The sequence below is a fragment of the Bactrocera oleae genome, chromosome 6, assembly GCF_042242935.1.
Source record: "Bactrocera oleae isolate idBacOlea1 chromosome 6, idBacOlea1, whole genome shotgun sequence".
NCBI classification, from domain to species: domain Eukaryota; kingdom Metazoa; phylum Arthropoda; class Insecta; order Diptera; family Tephritidae; genus Bactrocera; species Bactrocera oleae.
The window spans coordinates 32,140,983-32,164,869 of NC_091540.1; the positions used below are offsets into that span (position 1 = coordinate 32,140,983).

The 23,887-nt window shown below is 33.2% G+C and overlaps 1 protein-coding gene and 1 long non-coding RNA gene across 13 annotated transcripts in view; both read right to left on the minus strand.

Moving 5' to 3' along the window:
- Positions 1 to 1,587: 1,587 nt before the first annotated feature.
- Positions 1,588 to 2,757, minus strand: LOC138857639 (uncharacterized). The gene is made up of 2 exons (XR_011396808.1): positions 2,030 to 2,757; positions 1,588 to 1,960 (listed from the first exon to the last, which is right to left on the minus strand). It is a non-coding gene; the product is annotated as an uncharacterized lncRNA (long non-coding RNA).
- A 774-nt stretch (positions 2,758 to 3,531) lies between these two features.
- Positions 3,532 to 23,887, minus strand: part of Pex1 (peroxin 1) — a 45,108-nt gene continuing 24,752 nt past the window's right edge. The window contains exons 11-14 of one of the 12 annotated variants that reach the window (XR_011396815.1): positions 5,877 to 6,104; positions 5,785 to 5,817; positions 4,894 to 5,722; positions 3,533 to 4,838 (exon numbers count right to left, since the gene is read on the minus strand). Coding sequence is in view for 2 of the 12 variants with exons in the window: in XM_036374104.2 (XP_036229997.2) it covers positions 11,265 to 11,337; positions 11,405 to 11,508 (177 nt within the window). In the remaining 10 variants the exon portion in view is untranslated. Of the gene's footprint in view, positions 4,839 to 4,893; positions 6,105 to 11,049; positions 11,338 to 11,404; positions 11,509 to 18,960; positions 19,060 to 23,887 lie in introns of those variants that run through there. The other 11 variants (XR_011396816.1, XR_011396813.1, XR_011396812.1 and 8 more) reach the window with 11 other exon arrangements.

The window sequence follows — 23,887 nt, forward strand, 5'->3', positions numbered from 1 at the left end:
GATGGTATTAACATTAACAATAGACAATGACCAGATTGATGTACTATCCATGAAATATTATTTCATTGACTTTTTCATATATTCACAAATAGTTTAGCCCGTATTGTATATCATTATGTTTTGTTAATATAAATTTCGCAAACACGAAGTAAAATATAGTAATAAACCTGAGTTAGTCTATGACCCATAATATAAGTTAATCAGGGGTGTGGTAGAATCTGATAGTTGTCGGAATGAGAATTTAACCGATAAAAAAATGTAGTAGGGGTCATGATCGAAACAGAAATTCTATCGGTTTTGGGTGTCACGGAAACCACTTTTATCGGTTTCGTTACCAGAAACAAAGCAAGACAGCGACTATCTGCTGACATATTTGAAATATAAGTCGAGAAATTAATTGCTTTTATTGTTTAAATTACCTTTATTTCTAGACATAAGAATAAAACACAAACTGTTATAATTATACAGTTTGTGAAAAAAGCTCCAGATACTAAAAGAAGTTTTACAAAACGTAATAAACTTAATATAACATCATAACAAATGCGTCTTTATTCAGTCGATAGTGTGATATAAATAAAGTATGTAAAGTAAACATCTAAATACATACAAGCATACAAGTAAATGCAAGCTAAATTTTACATACGACACCCCTGTGGATTACTGTGATCTCTTAATACAGGGTTTCCCAATAAGAGTGATATAATTACAACAAAAAAAAAAAAAAAACTAATTGTTAAGGAAATTCAAATGTTTTTTATTTAGTGTGAAGTACAGCCGATACAATTAAATTCCGAATATAACATCATACAACCACACCTTAAATCTGATTCTTTCATTTTACAGTTCATAAATCCGGAGTCAATATCTTTGTTGAAATAAGAGTGTCTTTTAGGTATTCAATCTCACGTCTAAAATTTGTCGAAGTTGGACCATAAGGCCACAAATACCGATTAAAAATATCAGTCAATCTGTGAGATTCAGTATTGAAATTCAGAAAGTACATTTTTATGATAACAACATGCGTTTGCGTCAAAAAAGCATAAAATTGAGCCAATAATCCCACTATCGCCGTATACCAAATATAAATATTTTCGAACTTCCTGACTTTATACGCATATACAGGCTAATATGTGTCTTATCCTAATAAAACTGATAAAACGCGTTTTTCTAATAACAGTGTTTCTGTGTGCCTAAATGTGCCCTAGGCCCCATAAAACTGATATTCATGATTTTAAAACATCCGGCTGACTTTACTCCATATACATTGGTGATGATATGTACGGTCCCTTAATGAAACTCAGAGAACATCTTCATCTGTTAATAATATGTGGTATTGCAAAATTAGATAAAATCAAGTCAAGATTACCCTTATCTCTCATAAACCCAATAAAAGATTTTCAAAGTTCCCCTTAGCCTTATACTGTGTATATCTGTCAACGTGTAGTATATCTTACCAATATTAACTGAGCTTATAATATTGGATATTCTATAGTTTAATACCGAAAATATGTGAATTTATTCTACGAAGCACCCCAACTCTTATATACTGCATATGTATAATGGTTTTGTTACATTTTATTCTAACAAACTTTTTGCCGAACATGTTGGTTAGGGTGTGAGTTATATATTTATAAAATTGCTTGAAAATAAGTTCTGAAGTATACCTGAGCAATGTTAAAAATTAATGCAGTCCTTCTATTTCTCTGCTCTAAATATACCCTATATAATGATTTCTGACTTTCGACCTGACTTTAAAACGTTTCGGTTGGTCAAAATGTGTGATGTTTAATGTTATTAAGTAGACAAGTTTTCTTAAAAGTTATAAAATTATATTAATGGTTTAGCACTTAATATAACTGGAATTGATTTAAACCTCATATCCCTAATATAATGAATTCCGATCCTTTGGTTGACGTTTTTCCACATATCTCATTTGAGGATGATTTTAATATAATTTTAGCTGGCGGGAAGTAAAATATAGCAATAAAATTATGTGAGTCTATAACTGAGTGATAATTTAATAAAATACCAGATTTTGTTGTAATCCATTCCCGTTTTCGTCGAATAATGATTGTAGTAGTCTGGTGTCTTGCATTTTTTTTAATGCATTTTTGGGAATATTTTATTTGGAAAAAATAAACCTTAATCAGTTTTATTTTTTAATACATTATTAATAGTATTTTAGAGTGTACAAAAAAATTATTTCTGTTTATTTTTCTGAAATTTGTTGTTTCGTGGCACTGAAGCGTCTCAAAAAAAAGGAGGTGGTTGGACCCGGTGATTTGGTCGCTTGAGGACATCTTAAATAGATATATTAAACAGATTATTGGATGGATGGTTTAAGCAATTTCGTTGAAAAATAAAATAATAGCTTCTATCGCGGGCTTTGTTCTGTTTACATAGTATAATAGTTTTGTTCACCTAACGGTTGTTTGTATCATCTAAAACTAATCGAGATAGATATGGAGTTATATATATAAACAACCGGGATAACGGGGCGAGTTCAAATCCGGGTGACAGTCTGTCCGTCCTATTGAAATCCTCGTTAAATCTATTTTTATAAGTTACATGACCAACGAAATTAGATTTATGGTATAACATTATTCTGACCTTCCCATATTACGGTGTACGAATTCGGTCTACAACCACGCCTACTTCTCATATAAAACAATTGTAGACTTCGGATTATGTCACTTGACAGTATAGAAATTGAGAGCCCATAAAGACGTAGGATTAAAACTTTGCGCAAATATTCTCGTTTAGATGTGCCATTCACATTGTACAAAAATTACTTGCAGTAGCTCTGTCCCTGCAAGACGGATATCTGTTAACAAACGTGTTAACGACTTGTTATTGTTCAATTCTGCATTCGTTAACCATTTGTTACTTTTGTTCAGAGAGTGGGAAAAAAGTAACACATCGCCATTTGATGATCAATGGTCTTCTCGCTCTATCTAATTGCAATCATAGCATGCTGTCTTGTTCTAATATACCTCTTATATGCGTACCTTGTTTGTTATGTTTTTTTTAACAGAATGGCATATATTGGTTATCAAATCTGTTTACAGTCTGTTAAAGGTAACAAATACTTATGTTAGCGATATAGGTTACCTAAGTGTTAACCATAACAAATACACTTGTTAGCGAATAGGTTACTTATGTCTTATCGATAAAAAAAATATTTTGTACCCAAATTTCTGTTAGTGTTATTATTTTAGTTAACAATTTGTTACCTTCAACATATAAACATATTAGCGTATTTGTTACCTACTTGTTAGCCATAACAAACATATCTGTTACCCCGATTTTCCTCGATATGTTATTTTGTTTATTGTCCATTAGTTACTTCTAACAAATTCATATGTTAGCGTATCGGTTACCTTTTTGTTACCATAACCAATTCCAATGATGTTACACAAAATATTATATTTTTTTTATTACTTCCATTTATTTATAAAAACGTATTTACTTAAACTAAATATTAAAATATAGCTTATACATACATATATAAATTAAATATATACATATTATAGTTTAAATATAAATATTAACACAGCAAAAATTTAAATATAGATATTAACACTTAAAATGTATACTTAAACAAGTAAAGTACATCTAAAAGGATAATCTTATAAACAATTACTTGTACTACAATTATAAATCTATATGCATAAAAAATATGATTTCGTCCCTTCATTACGATAATGCACCATGCAATGGACTACAAATGATTTAAGCGCCTGTTTCATATGTGTATCACATTCTTCTTTTAAATTCGACGTTTTAGCCATTACAGCATAGGAAATAACATCAGTGCGACGATTCACATCGCTCATTTGGGTATTGCTCATCTTTGGCTCAGAGGTTAAACGTTCGGATTCTTTGAGTTTTTTGCATTGCACCCTTGTGTGTTGAGAGAATTTCAGGAAAACTCATGAGGACGCCTCTGAAATAAAAATTCATAGAAAATGAAGACATTAGGTATAAGTATACGTATTTGGGATATATTTTTAAGTATAGTACGAGATTGATAAGTGAGTTAGAAATTAGATTAAATCCTCTAATACCAGTCAGAAGATACTGAAATATCGGCTTCTGGAGTATCTCCAGGCACAAGGTCATTCCTCATGCATATGTAACTAAACAGAGACTTATTTTCGTGTCGTGTTACTTGTAGATATGCAAAACCTCCGAGAATGGTATCCAGTCCAATTTAGGCGTGCCCAACACTTTCCGAAATCGGTGTTGTTTTTGAGGGTGCACTACGCTCCTCTATATTTAAGGCCTTTGCCAGGCCCAAATTGCTATCACCAATATGTTGCAATTCTTAACAAGCGAATACAACAATGTTTTTTCGACGGTGATATGGCCCAACAATAGAACACTCTTTCAATTGTACCATACGTGACACGTTGATTTTCACATCTTGTCATCGTTGCAGGTCAAGAAATGATGTCAAAGCTCACATTGTGACAGTACCGGATGATTAAAAACGGGAATGAGGCACGTTCGCATAACCAATCAAAATGCTTGTATCGTCTTGGTACCTGCAACAGAATTATGTTGAAATTGCATTTGACTCACAATAAAATACATATATATGAATCCGAACTTTTGCCGAGCATACTAGACGTTTTTAAAGTTACCGTGTAATTGCTAGCGAAATGTGTGAGTGCGTTAGCGTGTCCTGGGTAATTACTAGTTTTTGTCTCACCACTGGACCCAATTTCCGAATAAGTTTCATTGTCATTATCCCAATCATCTTCCCAGTCGTCATATTCATTCGCAGTTTGATCATTTGTTGCTTTGTTTGAGTTTGATTCCGCTTTCGTGTTTTACTATGCAGATATTTAAATTATTTTTTATTTAAATAATTAGCAAAACATAACTTACCTGTTGAAACCTCCGTCTTGCAGGGAAATGATTAACAAGGGTAACCTAGTTTAAGGTAAACAAACAAAATGTCAATGTGTAATTTCAGCTGATGTCATTTTCTAACTAAACAAATGATTTTATGTTAAGATCCACTTTTAATTTTGTGCTAAAATGAATCAGAAGAAACAATTTTTAATAAAAAATTCCAATAAATAAAGTAAATATATACATATGTATATATTCAATATAGGTATGTACATTTTGGCCCGTTATGACTAAATTATTCATAATTATATATTATTATAATGCCGATATATAGCATTATGGCATTATCGCCTTTATTATATATAATATCTAGTAAAGTTACATATAACTTACTTACTTGTATTCAGTAAGCTGTCATTACCTCACACAAGGCCAAGGGACGATAGTTGACGAACAAGCCGTAGAACTTCAGCAAAGCAATCATTTTCTTCTCAACCAATTTACGCACATCCTTTATGTTCAACACTTGAAATATTTCAATTCGATACGCAGCAACCATGGCGAAATTCATGTTGTATTGAAATCGGGCATCTCATAGTAGACCTTTACGAATTCTTGATCTTCCGAGATGGCAGTCCTCTGCGTATAAATAATAGTGTTGACCATTATCTTTCACAAGGCGGTGTGCTCCAAACGACACTGCACGTTTTTAACCTTCACGGCGTCCCGCGCCGTACCGCCAGTAAAGAATACTGTAAGAGAGTTGTTGACTCCTTGGAGATATTAATAATTTCCTTTAGACTTCGCACAAGTGGTACGACACACCAGAAAAATGGAAAGTGTTGAGTGTCATCTAAAAACACTTAAAAAATACACAGAGTAAAGAATAAGTAGTTAATTAAGGCATTGCACAGCCATGCTTACCTGTGTAGAACGTTTACCCAAACTCTGTACAACCTAGAGGAGGCAAGAAAATAAATAATTGGTCTTTTCGACCTTTAAGGAAATAATACAACCTAACTTAGAATAACCATTGGGAAAAATATCACACAACGCATCACGATAGCGATACAATTGATCCCATTAGATTTTCAGCTCGGGCAGCGCATTTAGAGTTTTCCTCCGTCGTCTTCGCAATTATATTTTATCAATTCTTCAAAAACTTTTCTTCATAAACACACATTTTTTCCAAATAATGCCGGCCATTGTTGATGAAAATGGTATAGCTTATGTACATATCTTTCCTACGCATTCAAAAAATATGTATAATGAATGTTGCTACTCTCACAACAGAATTTTTCAAAGAAAAAAAGTTAGTTTTGAATATGTGGCAGAGTAAAAGGTGAAATAGTAGTGTAGTAGTGAATTGGTTCCCTCCGTTTTAACGTTTATAGAATACAAGGTTACGACAACTTTGACGTCATTGAACCAACAACCCTACAAGAACAGTGACAGTCTTCTGACCAGTAATATGACAATCACAGCTGAAAAAATTTTGTCAGCGTGCAGAGCATAGTTTCTATCATTTTCTTAAGAACCTTGTGTAAAAACTGATGTAAACAAACGCTTATGTGCGATTTTGCTTCTCTCTTTAACACATGGATATTCGGAATTGATTCACTATATATTTATACTGCTCACTCTCATGGCTTTTCCTGAGTCATTGCTGATCACAAATTCATCAGAGCTGAAAATTGTCAGTTATGACTGCGAAGCTATCATAGCTGCAATTTGTGAGTTATGACTGTAAATTTATCACAAGTGAAAAATTCTTTTACGCGGTATATAATACAATTTTTATTTCTTTAATAAATTCAAAACTTTTAATTAAAACTAGTTATAATATTGTAATATACAAAAATAAAAAAGGGGTGCACCAAAATATAATTAAATAATAAATTATGAAAAGAAATGTTCACTTGATTCCATGCTGGCTCCTCTCAAAATCACTGCTGTACGTGTTTCTCCAGTTCATGGTTATTTGAAACTTAATAATAACTTACGTATATTATATTCAAAAACTCCTTCGTTATTTATTTATTTTTTTAACACAAAAAGAGTTGTTGCACAGGAGCTCGCAACACTTTTGGTTTATCGCACGGAATAACAGCAATACATAGGTATTTCACAACTTCTCGAAATTTCTATGGAAATGTATGCTGTCTCTTTTCGACGTATATAGAATTCACTGCGCGATATTAAATTTTTTTAATATTAAAAAAATACTCTAACTCTTCAACTTTAAATGGCTTGTACACAAAAAATTAATTGACAGAAGGACTTGTAACTTTGCAAGTAATCTCACGATAGATGTACCAACTTGAGAAAAAAATAAATTTGGAGCTAGTAGAGCTATTTCATGGTGAGCCCTACTCATTTTTCATCCAACCTGCACATATATGAATTGTTTTGACTTTTAACATAATTCTCCCCACCTATTTCCAGTTCTGGTTGGTCTTGGTGGTTGGTTAATCGGACCACTGCCACGCCAATAAATCGAAGCACTAAATAAAAATACAAAACTGAAATTTGGTACAGGGGATCGCAGTACATGGAAGCTAAAATTTTTTGAAAGCGAACGTGGCTCCATACCATAAATGGTTAAATATACATATTTTCCAAACCACTGAAGCTAAATCAACCAAACTTGCTGAAAAGATGGTTTTTAGCACTTCTTCATACACTGTGGAAATGTATAAAATCAGGTACTAACCACGTCCGGAAAGGCTTTATACAAGTAGCAACAGGTGTAAAAATTGGACACCTTTAGGTGGAATCCTACAATAAGACCGAAAATTGTTTTTTTTCGATATTCGAGGTTTGGTTCATCATGAATTCGTTCCAACGGGACAGACGGTCAATAAAGAGTATTATTTGAGCGCTTTGAGGCGTTTGCGCGAAACATCCGTCGTAAACGGCCGGTATTGTGGGCCAACAATTCATGGAATTTCCATGACGATAATGCGCCATCGCACGGAGCTGTAGTTGTAAACTCTATAAATACAATCGATCAACCACCGTATTCACCGGATTTGAAGGCGATCTCGACTCGAACAGCGCTTACCTGGCATGTTTCGATAATTGAAAAATCTATTGGCATACATACTTGTATGTATGTGTATCGCTTCAGAAAGAGCATATTTTGAAAGCGGCAAAATAAATATTGACGATTGAAGACTGAAAATTTTTCATTTTATTTACAATTTTCGGAAGCTTTGTGGTCTTAATGTATATCTCTGGAAGTACTTGACCAATTTAAACCAAATTTGGTGTGTGAAATTACCCGGAAATTCCTATCACACACTGTGGAAATGGGACACACTTTTAAATTCCATCTAATCCTTTCACTTTACAGTCAATGTAGTTATCGGAATAAAACTTTGCACAAATAGTGCCCTCGAGCTAATACATCTTACGCTTAAGAATTATCGAAGTGGGACTATCACTTTTCACGGACCCAAGCACAAAAGATGGAAATCCCAGTGAACATGGCAGATTTTTTACCGAACTTATCGGTCAATATGTGAGGCCTTGTAATGAAATTCGGGAAAAATATTTTTGTCATGACAGCATGCTCTTGTGCCAAAAATTGTTGAAATCGGATCAATACTTTCCTTAGTCCTCATATACCTAATATAAATACTTTTTAATTTCCGGTTGACTTTACACCTCATATACTGGTCAATATGTAAAGGTATATTAATGAACCTCAGGGCATGATGATATTGATATATCGTAATGGCAAAAATGGATAAAATGGAATAAATGGATAGCTTCCATATACCCAATATGCGAGTTTTCAAACGTCCACTTGACTTTATACCGTATATATCTTTAAGCTTTTATTGAGTTTATGGTATATCTCATTTGAGTTTATTAGGTTTAACAGTTTCGCAACATATTTTAATATAAAGAATTGCCACACTTTAAAGTATTTCCCCCTTTTGATCTTTTCAAATTGCGAGAGTATAAAATGTTTGGTTACACCCGAAATTAGCTCTTCCTTACTCTTATTTTATATTAAGTTATTGAGTATAATTATTGAGTATAATTAATTATTGAGTCGACAAAAATTTGGATATTTAAAGATAATTTATAAAACGTAATTTAACACCATAACAAATGAGTCTTTATTCAGGCGTTAAAGTAATATAAATCTGTAAAGTAAGCAAGTGAATATGTACATATGTACATACTTATGTATATACTACATACAAGCATACACGTAAATACAAGTTAAATTTCACTCCCTCGGACATCAAGGGGATCATTAAGATCTCTTAAAATCACTCTTTAAATCTTTTCGTTGCATTCGTCTTCCAATAAAATAATAAGATAAAATCGTTTTTTTATAGTTTTTTACAATAGTTATAATTTTTCATAATGTAAAAGCTCACAACTTAAATTCAACTATTAAAATTATGTATTCGACTGTGATTTTGAGTTATTTTAAAAATATTTCAAATATATTCAAGTTTATGTTTTCATTACTACAAAATATCGAGACTGACAACCCTGCGTTGCAAGAGATTGCTCTCTCACTCTCAACTCACTCGTTTCTGTAGAAGCGGACGATAGAAACGGTGGTGAGTGCTCTCATAAGATAGGTCATATTAGCTGATTCGGTCCACGGTTTTGCGTCGGTGACTGTTTGAAGCATAAGCCAGAGAATGTTAATGATGTACATATGTATATATGCATGGTGTATTTCTCTTTTTCGAAGTTATATTTTTTGATGTTCCCTCATGTGAAACTACAAATTAGTACTCAAAAAGATTTGATTTAACATTTGCGCCTTCTCTATTCATTAACATTCCCTGAATCTGTCTTGGATTCCACAACACTCCTGATTATGTTTTTTTTGAAGCTCATAAACTTCACCTGCCCTTTTTCTCCCTCTCTCTTCTCTTTCCTACTCCATTGTCAGTAAGTGACAGCGAACACACAAACTGATTATTTTACATATCGGTGCATGCATTGTAAACATCCCTACAAGAACAGTGACAGTCATCTGACCGGTATTATGACAGTTACAGCTGAAAAAATGTTGTCAGCGCGCAGAACAAAGTTTCTATCATTTGCTTAAGAGCCTTGTGCAAAAACTGATGTAAACAAACGCATGTGTGTGAGTTTTCATCTCCCTTTAACACATTAATAGTCAGGATTGATTGACTAAATATCTATACTGCCCACTCTCATGCGTTTTCCTGAGTCATTGCTAACCATAAATCCATCATAGCTGAAAATTGTCAGTTATGACTTAAACGCTATCATAGCTGCAACTTGTCAGTTATGACTGTAAATATATCACAAGTGATTTCTTTTGCGCAGTTTATAATACAATTTTTATTTCCTTAGTAAATTCAAAACTTTTAATTGCAATTAGTTATAATAATATTTATTTATAGTTTTAACACAAAAAGAGTTATTGCACAGGAGCTCGTAACACTTTTGGTTTATCACACGGTTATTCACAACTTCTCGAAGTTTCTATGGAAATGTATGTTGTCTCTTTTCGACGTATACAGAATTTGCTTTTGGAAAAATCGTAAACATTGATAGTAATTTTACTGTTCATATGACTGTCAGTACTGATAAATGTGATTGTATTGGTTAATCCATCAGCAGTTTCTTGTAGGGATTGAACACAGGATTTATGTCAAGACTAAGTACATTTAATGTATGAACACTCATACGAATCTCGAAAGAAATAGCTCTTCTCTGAAAATGATTATTGTAGGACTTTAGTTCTTCAAAAAGTTCCCACTTACAAAAGCTTGTAAAATAAAATAAAACTCTGCAATTTCTTCCTTCATTGTGCGTTCTGTCTATTATTTTTATTTTTGTGACCGATAACTACAATTGCGACGCTTGATAGTAGCATTGATCAACAATAACTCATGCTAAAATCGTTACGGCATTTTCACTAAAATATCCTAGTATTGTTCATTCTAATAGCTTTTTTAATCATTAATTTTTTTAATATCTCATATGAAAGTTTATCCTATTGATACAAATATTTAGAATACACGATAGCTTCTACGACTTCCTTCGGCAATTACCTATTCACTGTCGGAAAATTTGTATCAAGTAAGTATTTTCTTGAGGCTCATTTCAGCACTCATTTTTCGAATAATGAGTAGACACACATCCATACATATGTACTTAAAAATAATACTTGCATAACGGTATTATTAAAAATGAAATTTTATTCATTCGAATTCGAACAAAACGAGTCAACGAAAAGTAGTACTACATATGTATGTACAGAATCGTATATGGTAACGCACCACACCATTGTCTATGAACTTTGTTGTAAACATACCACCTGAATATAAAAATAAAGTCCAATTTCTATAAAATGGAGCAACCAGTGTTTTAGGTCGCACTAAAGTCAGCTTCAACTATGCCAACGTGGCACGCTTGGCAACAAAATCGCGTGCTCCTCCGCGTTCCTTGTTAGTAAACCGAGCGTAACTGTCAAAAAAAAGCATTTTGTAAATTTACGTACATACTTGCATGTTTAACTGCATGTGAATCTTACGTCTTCTGATATTTGGCTATATCCGATGCGCTCAACGAGGGCCGAGTCGTGTTAAAAGATTCGATTAAATGCTTTTGTCGCACCAAAATTCTGGACGGCAAATTCTAGAAATCGAATAAAATAAAAACAAACAATGAATACATTTATAGAAACATTCACACGTGCATATCATCTACTACCGCAGTTTAATACTCGATAAACGATCATAACGGTGTTGAAAGTTGATATGAAGTTAGGTTAGGTAAAAGTATGTACGTATACATATGTGTGTGCTTATAGAGGTACATATAGTCGCAATAAACATTTGTAAGCAGGATCTGACTCTAACAGAATTTTATTTGCAACTATGGCTTTGTTGTGTGTTCCATAAAGAAAGACTTCACCAAAACTCCTTTAGTGTTTTCATATTCTTAGCTGATAAATTACAATTTGCACAAAGTAAATTTAATAGATTGTGAATAAAATGGCACTTGTATTACATTTAATCTCACAATAAAAGAATTTGCTTATAATTCACAAAGTTGTTTACGGCGCAACTTAAAAATAAATCTGTTCCATAATTTGTTTAATAGTAATTTTTTCATAGTTTTTGGTATAATGAGTTTTTAATATTTCGTTGTACAAAAGAAATACAATATTTTTGTTGAAAAAGCAAAAAAAAGTAAGTTTAACCAGTAAGGAAGGACTAGGTTCGGGTGTGACCGAACATTTAAACTCTCGCAACTTGCAAAGATTAAAGCCGGAGAAATAAACACTTTAAGGTGTTGGTAAAACTTTATATTATATAAGGGAGGTCTAAGTTCGGGTGTAACCCAACATTTTGTACTCTCCCAATTTATCTGACTCAAAGGCGGAAAATATGGTCAGGTGTTGACGAAACTTTATACTAAACAAGTAAGGAAGGGCTAAGGTCCCCATTACGGTTGTCAACCCAACTGCATTATGGTATTCTTTGGTATTATGTTTATCAACCTGTCAAGTGTTGGCAAACTTCAACTTTGCAATATGTTGCTACAGAGTATAATATTTTTGTTCCCCTAACGGTTGTTTGTATCATCTAAAACTAATCAAGATAAATATATGTATATAGTTATGTATATATAAGTTATTAGGATGACAAGACAAGGTGAAATCCCGATGTCTGTCTGTCCATCTGACTGTCTGTGCAATCTGTAACTTGAGTTAAAATAGAGATACCGTAATGAAACTTGGTACACCTTGGTACACATTTGAAAAGTAGGTGCACAAAAAGATACACCGAACCCAACTGTCCTATCTAAAATTTTATTGTATTGTTTATGTTAAATATAATTTTTTTTATATTTTATAGGATATAGTAGAAAGAGATTGTGTTAAGTGTACTAAAGCTATCACTTTTGGAACAATCCGTTTGACTTTAAAGCTATTCGCCATTAATAAGTTTCTTTTTGTACAGGATTCATTCTCTTTTTATCCTTTCTAATAGAAATCGATCATTTTTGCTAGCTCACACAATTTTATTTTGGAAAATTCAAATTTTTAAATGCGTAGTTTTTAGCAGTTTTAAACAAACGCATCAGCCAGCATAAAATCAGCAGTGCAAACTGCGCAGTGTTGCCAGTATTTACTACATTACCGAAAAAGCCCGTAAATTGGAATTGGTAATCGCAGTATCAAAAGGCAACTGTGGATGAAAAAATGGGCGTGAACCCGTCGTCTAAAAGGTTTAATGTACATATCTCCCAAACCATTCAAACTAAAAATAGCCAAATTCGCTCAAGAAAAAAGTCCCTTAAGCACCCCTACCGACACTGTAAAAATGAATGAAATCTGATGACAGCTCTGCCCATTCCCCATATGACGGTACTTTCAAAAACTACTTAAGGCGTGATAAATGATTGACTAAATACGCTAGAGACATTAAATTTTATCCTCGAGATGGTATGAAAGGACTTAATAGGAGCCGCCGTCAAAATTGAACGTAGACACCGCCCACTTTTGGGTGGAATCACATATCTTGGGACCTGCTTGACCGATTTCAACCAAATTCGGTATATAACATTCTTCTGATATAACGTCTGATTCTTTTACTATCCAGTATGCAACTCTAGCACTAATGATTATATCGGGACGAAACTTCGCACGAATAGTGTGCACCTTATTACATATTTGTGTGTCAAAAATGGGTTTTGTGTTAAAAATATACATTTTTATGGAAGAGAGGAGTTTTGAAATATAATATACATACACACGTAAGTTAAATAAGTTTCAAATAAAACTATATATTTAGTAAATTATCATTTGCATTTTTAAATTTAAAAATATCCACTGATTGAGAGGAGGGGATGGAATCAAGTCAAATTTTCTTTTCATAATTTATTATTTAATTATGATAATATATTTTTTGTTGCATTTCTTTTTATATTTATGTATATGATTATAACTAATTTTGATTAAAAGTTTAAAATTTATTAAAGAAATAACAATTACATTATATACTGCGCAAATTAATTGACAGTTTTCAGCTTTGATGGTTTATGATCAGCGAGAGTGAGCAGTATAGATATATAATCAATCAATCCCGAATATTAATGTGTTAAAGATAGATGCAAACTCACACACACATGTTTGTTTACATCAGTTTTTGCACAAGACTCTTAAGAAAGCAATAGAAACCTTGTTCTGAGCGCTGACAAAAATTTTTCAGCTTTGACTGATATATTAACGGTCAGACGACTGTCACTGTTCTTGTAGGGTTATTGTGAAGAATTATATAAATGAAATATTTGTTCAGTAAATTGTAAGTGCCTACAATCCAGTGTTCAAAACCCCACTTGAAAGACTTTTGTAATGCTAAAAACTATTTACATATATTCGAAGTCAATGAGGAGTAATTATCAATACATAGAAACGGCGTTACTACACCGTCAGCTGCGCATTGTGGGTTTTTTATCATTGCAGAATATTTTTCTTGAAAAAATTTGAGATTAGCAAATTAAAAATAGAACCCCTCATGAAATATTCAAATTGTTAAATGGTATTTCATATAGATATATTACTATTACCTTAATATTCGTATGTTGCATTGTGAAAATGGGCTAAATCGGACAACTACACCTACTTTCTACATATCACAAATTTTCATACCATATGATTATTTCACCTTACATTATATAATATAAATAAAGAATCAGTGACGTTATCGAAATAACACTATATACAATTATTGGCCTAGAGCTATTTATGTTACCTCACGTCTAAAACCGTTGAAACCGGACCTGTTTAAGTTTCTAGATACCTTAAAAATTATTGGCTTAGCGCTGAATATGAATGAAATTTTTCTATACCTTGGACTAAACTTCATATCCTCAATATAATGATTTACGTTCTTCTGGCTGATGTTTTCCTCATATACCCAATATATTCAATTCACCATCGTTATTTGTATTTATATTATATGTATATATCTCATTTGAGTTAACTAAGTTGATTTTGATATAAATATCTCGGACACGAAATAAAATATGGTAGTAAAATTTAGTAAATCTGTGACCTATAATATAATTAAAAAAAAAAAAAACAAATATGATTGTAATCCATTCGCCGAATAGGGGATGTTGAATATTTTTGCAACATTTTTTAACATAATGTTTTGTTGATACCTGAAAGTATTTCCCCGCCAAATTCTGAGATTATAAAATGATTGGTTTCACCCGAGCTTACAAATTCCCTACTTGTTAAAATTAAACTTAGAATCCAAAATAAGTCCTGAAATTCTAAAGTCATTTAGAGTAGATATTTTTATATCTTAAACGAAAATACTACGACAGATATGTAAAATATTACATTTATTTAAGAATAACCAACGTCAGATGAAGAGACCTGTTGGTTATGTATATTTTTAAATTCAGATCCAGTTGTTTTGAAAATATCAAGATGTTGTCTACAGAATTGTACGTTTAACTGGGTAATTTCATAATATTTGACTGATTTTAGTAAATACAAATATAATATTGAGGAACTCCTTGATTCTCTTTGAGACCGATTGGAATGTGATTAATTGGTTATGATTTTCAAGAACTTTCCTAAATAGGAAAGGAGGTTTAGATATTGAAATGATTTCAGCAAGATTCCATCTGAAAGTATTTTAATGTAGTTACTATCCTTTGTTATCATATTCGTCTATCGATATATTTATCTCTAAATTTAGTGTTTTAGGAGCTGCCTTCGATTCGCCATTTCTCTGCTCCCTTATCAAAACCTATGTTTACTTCTCCTTGCACTAAAATCCCGTTATCACAAAAATGAAAATAGGAATATACATTTTTGTTTTTGCATTTTGAACTTAAAATTATAAAGAAGAAATACATGTAGAAAATTTGGACTGTATTACCTATTTACATTGTGTTTTTACTTCACTTAAAAAATAGTGTCGAGTGAACGCAGACTTTATTAGTTATGTGTAGATAAATAACATTTGTAAATATCTAAGATATGAAAAACTAACCATATTAATATAAACATGTAACACATATAGGTATGTATGTATAAGCACATTTTCTTTCCTGCAAATTTGTTGTATAAGGATATATTTTAATTGCCAAAATTTTATTTTATACTTTTTTTTTAAATATCTTTTTAAGTTGTAACTGTTGAAATTTATTTAAAAGCTAACAAAACAATAATACCAACAGAAATTTGCAAATACTTTTGTTATGAATAACATATAGGTAACCTATTCGCTAACAAATGTATTTGTTTTGGGTAACACATAGGTAATCTATTCGCTAACAAAAGTATTGTATTTGTTACATTTAACAAACTGCATACAGATTTGATAACCAATGTACTTGTATGTCATTCTGTTAACCAAACTATAACAAACAAGGTACGCATATAAAAGGTAACTTAGACAAGACAGCATGCTATAATTGCAATTAGATAGAGTGAGTAAGCCATTGATCATCAAATGGCGATGTGTTACTTTTTTCCCACTCTCTGAACAGAAGTAATAAATAGTTTAACGTATGCATAAGTGAACCATAACAAGTCGTTCACATGTTTGCTAAACGATACCCTTCTTGCAGGGAATGATTCAATTTCAAAATCGATAATGGGATAGTAACGATTGTTTGTACACATGGTATATCGATAATTTTCGTTCATATAATTCGATATCAGAGTGGATCAACAACAAACACTTTTAAGACAGTGATAATTCATATTTTTTGGTATATCCCTGACGATCAGGTATCGAGTATTCTGTCATGAATCGACATTAGACTAAGACGCAATCTATAAATGTAATATGAGAGCAAAAACAGCTCAAGTAGATATTTAATGTCTAATTCTACACTAATCAGATAAAATATTTCGAGTCACAACGAAGTGTATGACTTACTTTACGATTGTTTTCAGGTTATATTTTCAATAATCCTAACTGCACTTCTTAACATTTTTGTTATTAGAGTAATTAGTATCCTATCTACTCTAGACAATAATAAAGTCATATAATGAAATATCTTCAAATCAAGGACGAACAGTTGTATCTTTTGGTTCACTCGAGCATTGTTACCGACAAGATTTCGTTAAAGCATATCACATTTATTCTGAATATTCACGTCTTTGTAAAGTTCGGATTTTGAAATATTATTAATCCATCCATTGAAGTTATTTGTATAGAAATACAGTGTAAGTCTTTTAAGAAGTCGGTATATAACATTCTTCTGATATAACTATACGTTCGGGTTGGTCAAAATATATTTTAATGAAATTAAATGGACAAGTTTTCTTACCAATTATGTGGTTTAACGCAGAACTAATACGAGTAGATTAAAATCGGTCTATACCTTGGTCTAAACCTCATATCCCTAATATAATGCATTCCCATCCTCTGGTTGACGTTTTCCATATCATCTCAATATATTACATTTAGCCTCTTCAGTCGAGTTAATATCACATACATATACTATCTCATTTGAAGGTGTTTTTAATATAATTTTAGCTGTCCTGAACAATTAATTTAAATCTAAGTTTGTGGTCTTTTGTTTATTTTGTAATCCCGAATACGGGATTAAAAAATAAAATAAAAACCATTAATCTCGCATACCGGAATAAAAAATAATAAAACAAGTAAGGAAGAGCTAAGTTCAGATGTAACCGAACATTTTACACTCTCGCAGTCAAATAGTATGCTCGTTTAAGATTTCTTTGTGGTTCTTGCCGCCTTGTTCTATGTTGAACGATACTTTCTGTAAAAAGTCAACTATAGGCACTATATATAGGGGTCCACATATTCAGTACCTAGGGGCTTGAACAGTTTTGGTTCAATTTAGATCATTTTTGGTCACAAGGTGGCATACTTTAAAATTATTATTCACGCAAAGTTTTACCCCGATATAATCATTGTTGCTTGATTTGCATAGGGAAAGTGAAAGAATCAGATGAAATTTAAAATGGTGTTACATGAGAAATAAGCGTGTTTGTAATCCGATTTCGCCCATTTTCGCACTATGACATAGAAATATGAGAAGAATGTTATACCGAATTTGGTTGACATCAGTGTTGTATCTTATTGCGGAGCTTAGTTATGGCAATTTATTTGTTTTTGATTAATGGCGTTTCGTAGGCGTGGCAGTGGTCCGATTATGCCCATCTGCAATACCAACCGTCTTACGGTACCAAGAAACATGTGCACCAAGTTTAATAAAGATATCTCAATTTTTAATCAAGTTACAGCTTGCACACGCCGACGGACAGACAGTCACCCGGAACTCGATTAGTTTTAGGTGATACATACAACCGTTAGGTAAACAAAACTATTATACTCTGTAGTAGATGATTTAATTTATATAAAATTTAAAAAATAAAATTTTCAATTATAATTTTTAATCTTAAATATATTGGTTTAAAAATTTGATTTTTTAACAACATCGAGATTAAAACATGAAAATCTAATTTTTAATCCCAACATCTTGTATTTAGCCGGCTGTGATCCGTGCAAGTTGCAAGAGTATAAAATGTTCGGAACTTTGCTCTTCCTTACTTGTTATATTAATATATCGGATATGGGAGGTGTGCACAAAAGAGAATCGAAAACCAAAACAAAATTGCATATTAAAGTATGTGAAAAATTGGTAGCAACATAACGTTATAAAACTTATATTTTTTATTTAATTTCAAAAATATTTATACAAGTTATTGTTTACAAATAGATTTATACGAATTTGGCGCTTGCACAGAATATTTACTGAGATCTTTGGTACCCTGGCCTTGGTATCACTTTAAAGCAATTTTTCCGTATTGACATGTCGCGAGATCCGGCCAAAAGAGTACTTGGTCCTTATGAAGCTTAATTAAAGGCAAAAGGCGCTTCTGTAAACCCTCAGAAACATAAATTGCTTGATTTATACTTCCGTACTCAATAAATGGTTCGCTTTTAAAGATGCACTGGCATATAGCCGCGAAACAAGAAATTTTTTTGGGGATTTGTCGAGGTTTTTATTCTTAACCCTTAAGGAACCAACCGCTATTTTTGTAAAACTTTCATGTATAAGCATGCATTTTTAATTATTACATCACGTGACATGTTGCTTTAATATATCCGTTAACTTTTAGTTCAGTCGCCAGTTGTGTGTGAGCTTTGCGGTCATTTACGTTTTGACCTTAGTAAGAGTCTATCAAAATAATAATTTCAAAGAAAATTTTTAAGTGACTAGTGCGAAAGTAATTGTAATTAAATAGTGCTGAAAATTTGGAGTCTTCATCGTTATTACAAATTAATTTAAAGTAAGTGTTGATAAAAATTTTAGAAATTTAAATTGAATTTCATGGAATACAACTTAAATGGAGGAACCATCAGGGTTATCGTCACAGCAAAATTTTTTTCTAGATTTCCATACTAACTAATGTATCTTTTATCAGTTTACTAATAATTTTAATCAAATTTCAATAATATATGGATTTTTGTTAAAATATATACTTAAAATGAGCACCTGGTGATTTTTCAAAGGACCAACCAATAACAGACCCTGTAAAATCTAATAGAATAATTTTTAAGAAAAATTATAGAACAAATGTTGTTTGTAACCGACAATTATAATACATATTAAAATTTTGAATGAATTGGAGTTATCAGGCTTATAAGGGTTAAATTTGCCGGCAATATTGCCCCTTTTGTTTGCCGTTTCAAACTGGCGCCCTCGAATTTGTTTAAAGAAATCTGTAGAATTACAGCTTTGTTAACATGATCAACCAGGGAATTTTGATGAGAGAACCAGAGAATGAATGAATGCTATGTGCATTTTTTTACATTGGTATTTCTTTTTTTTATTTAAGTTAATTTATACTATTTTATGAATAAATATTCTGCAACAATGAAATAATTGAATTAAGAAGGTTTATAAGGTTATCACGAAACCAAAACTTGTAAATAGTAGACTATTATAATTAAAAAATGCATACGAGGTCTGTTCAAAATAGACGGTGTTTCATAAGATGTGAATGACGACGTTCGTCCTGGGCGCCCCACAACGGCAACCGATGAAAATGCTGAGAAAATGAAAAAACTGTTATGGAGAATCGTCGAATCACTATTAAAAATGTTGCGGAAGATGTCGGCACACCGGTTGGCTCATGCCATACAATTTTTTCGGAATTCCCATCGCTCTGGAATTGTTGAATGACGTCAACGGCGATCCAGATTTGCTTAGAAGGGTCATAACTGGCGACGAATCATAGGTACATGGTTATGACATCGAAACCAAAGTCCAATCAACCCAATCAAAGAACCCAGGAGAGCCAAGGCCAAAAAAAAATCGCTGAGAGGGATCAAGGGCATACCAAAAAGTGCATATCAGAACTGCTTCTAGAATTGGAAAAAATGGTGGCACAAATGTATTATATTTGAGCGGAATTACTTTGAAGGGAACAAAATAGAAATTGATGACTAAGTCGATATTATTTGAGAAAAATTAAAATTCAACCTATTTTTTGAAAAATAATAGTATAAGTATAAGTTAGATTTTTGTTGCAAAACCTTTATTTCCGAGTACGTCATCACACCTTTTCGGCTAGAGCTTTCCACTATAGCTTTACAGACTGAATTCGGTATTGAATACCACGCCTCTTGGTTTTTTCCCATAGTTCCTCATTATTTCGGGGTTTAATGGGTCCCAACTTTTCCTTTACAATCTTCCACAGGTTTTCTATAGGATTTAAATCCAGGGATTGCGCCGGCCAAGTCATAACATCGATTCCTTATTTTGAAAGTCTTAGGTAGTGATAACGATCCATGATTTCCCAAATCCAAAACAGCGTTCCAACTCCGTACCACGAAAAACATCCCTATATCATGATATTACCACCTCAGTGTTTGAAAGTTTTTGTCGTATATCGGAGATTCTTTTCAACATTCATCAGACGCCAAACCGAATCTTTTCCATCGCTGCCTACCATATTTATTTTAGATTCATAGGACCAAAGGATCTTACGACAGTTTTTTGCATTCTCTTCACCAGTCCAATTGATATGCGCTGAAGCAAAAGCAATCCGACTTCTCTGCTGTATTTTTTTCAACATTAGGCCTTTAAGGGACAACCTTCCGAAGATATTATTTTTAAAAGGCAACGAGCAACAGCTTTTGAATAAATTTCTACAACTAATTCTCTTTGTATAGCTACAGAGGATATGAAACGATCGCGGTTTGATAAAAATTTTATGTAATTGTCATTCTGAGACGTCGTTTTTTGGAGGTTTCAAAGCAGTAAACACACATTTTTGATATCTTTTTATAATTTTTGAAATTTCCTTTGGGGTACAACCGTTATTTTTATAATATTTTATTGTAACAATATGTCAAATTTCAACAAATATACTAAAGATCATATACTTACAATATAATTTTTTTTATAAATAACGCTTATAGTCGATATTTTTATACTCTTGCAACAGAATATAATAGTTTTGTTCACCTAACGGTTGTTTTCATCAGCTAAAACTAATCGAGATAGATATACATATGGTTATATACGAGTAGTAAATAATGTATATATAAATGATCAGAATGACGAGGCAAGTTTAAATCCGGATGTCTGTCTGTCCGTCTGTTTAAGCAAACTGTAACTTGAGTAAAAATTGAGATATCGTAATGAAACGTTGTACATACCCGTGTTCTTTGGCAAAAAAAGTAAAGACGCGTTCGTAGATGGGCGTAATCGGACCACTGCCACGCCCACAAAACAAAATTAAACAAAAACCTATAAAGTTTCATAACTAAGCACTTAATTAAGACGTAGACCTGAAATTTGGGACAGGGGATCGCAGTAGCAAAGGGCCGCTGTGGGATAAAAGTTTTGAAAATGTGGCGTGGCCCCGCCCTCTAAGAGGTTTAATGTGCATATTTCCTAAACCACTTTAGCTATAATAACCAAATTCGCCCAGAATAAATCACTAAGCACTTCTACCAACACTGTAAAAAGGGATGATATCAGATGAGCCAGCCCACTACTCATATAACGGTACTGTTAAAAACTACTTAAAGCGCGATAAATCAGTTACCGAATAAATGGGTTGAATTGGATTAATAATTCCCTTAGTCCTTACACGCCTAATAGAAAATTGTGGACCTTTCAGCTGACTTTATACCGCAAATATCGGTCAATATGTGAGTTATCTTAATAAAATGAAAAGGGCGTCTTAGTCTTATAACAATGTATCTTTGTGCATAAAATGGGGGTTAAATCGGATAAAAACTTGCCCTAGGCGCCATATAACTAATATCAGGATTTTAAAACATCCGGCTGACTTTATCCCGCATATATTGTTGATGGTATGTGAGGAACCTTAATGAAACTCAGAGGTCGTTTTTTTCTGGTAATAATATGTGGTAAGGGCAAAAATTGATAAAAGCGGTTCAATACTATCCCCACTTATCTCTCATATACCAAATATAAGATTTTCAAACTTCTGATTGGCTTTATACCGTATACATCGGTCAATATGTAAGATATCTTAACAAAATTAACTGAACGGATAATATATACGGACACACTATAATTTAATGTCGAAAATACGCGAGGATGTTAACAAAAACCCCTGGGGACTCGGGTACAAAATCGTAATGAAGAAACTCGGAGTTCGAGCAAAACCACCTGACTTAACCGCTGCCAAAATGGATCATATCGTAAGCGCACTCTTCCCCACACACGAAAACAGGATAAGTGATCCAGAACAGACAACAAGACTTCTGCAAATTCCCCAGTTCACCCTCGAAGAGCTGCAACTGGCCACTGGAAAGCTCAAAACTAATAAATCACCAGGCCCGGACGGGATCCGAGCAGAAATCCTTAAAAAAATCGCCGCAGAGCGACCGGCATTACTTCTGAATATGTACAACGCCTGCCTCGAAGACGGAATATTCCCTGAACCTTGGAAAAAACAACGGCTGGTGCTAATCAGTAAGGGAAAAGGTGATCCCAACTTACCATCAGCATACCGTCCACTATGTATGCTTGACACAGCATCATTGAAAGCGTAGAAGCCGCACAGCGTAGATGCCATAAATACAAAAGAATAGTTTTGCTGGCGACTCTAGACGTCCGAAACGCCTTCAACAGCGCTAGATGGGCGGACATGATCGACGCTCTTGAAAAAAGCTTTAAAATCCCCAACTACCTCAGAACTGTGGTGCGGAGCTCCTCAGCAATAGATATCTGCTATACCAAACTAGAGAGGGATCACGACGGATAGCGGTTACGTCAGGAGCTGCACAAGGATCCATTTTAGGTCCAGACTTGTGGAACATCAACTACGACGCCATACTAAAACTCGAAATGCCAGACGAATCGTACCTAATTGGCTACGCGGACGACATTGCAGCAGTAATTACAGCCCGAGACACAGAAGATGCGCGAAGAAAGCTAAACCAGGTCATGATACGGACACAAACATGGCTTGACTCACACAACCTCCAGCTCGCTACGGAGATGAACTACTACTGCTAACAAATAAGCACATACCTCTCGAAATAAGTATGCAAACGATTACGGACACTCTAAGGACACAAAAAGCGGTGAACTACCTAGGCGTAAGACTGGACCCCAGATTAACTTTCTGGGTACAAATCCAGCACGCCGCAGGGAAAGCAGCGAAAATCACCTCCCAACTCAGTAGACTAATGGCCAATATAGGGGGGCCCAGCCAAGAAAAGAGAAAGCTTGTAATGTCCACGACCATCAGCGTCCTTTTATACGGAGCAGAGATTTGGGCAGATGTGTTAAAAAAGGAAAACCGGCGTAAGGTATTGGCTAGAGTATACCGCACCGCAGCCCTCAGAGTTGCATCAGCTTACCGAACGGTATCAGGTGATGCAATATTAGTCATAAGCGGAAATGCCCCAATTGACCTTCTGGCATACGAAAGGAAAAAGCTGTGGGAGCTAAAGAAAATGTCTGAATACAACAAAAGCGCATTAGACCAAATAAAGAAAGACACGATATCAGCATG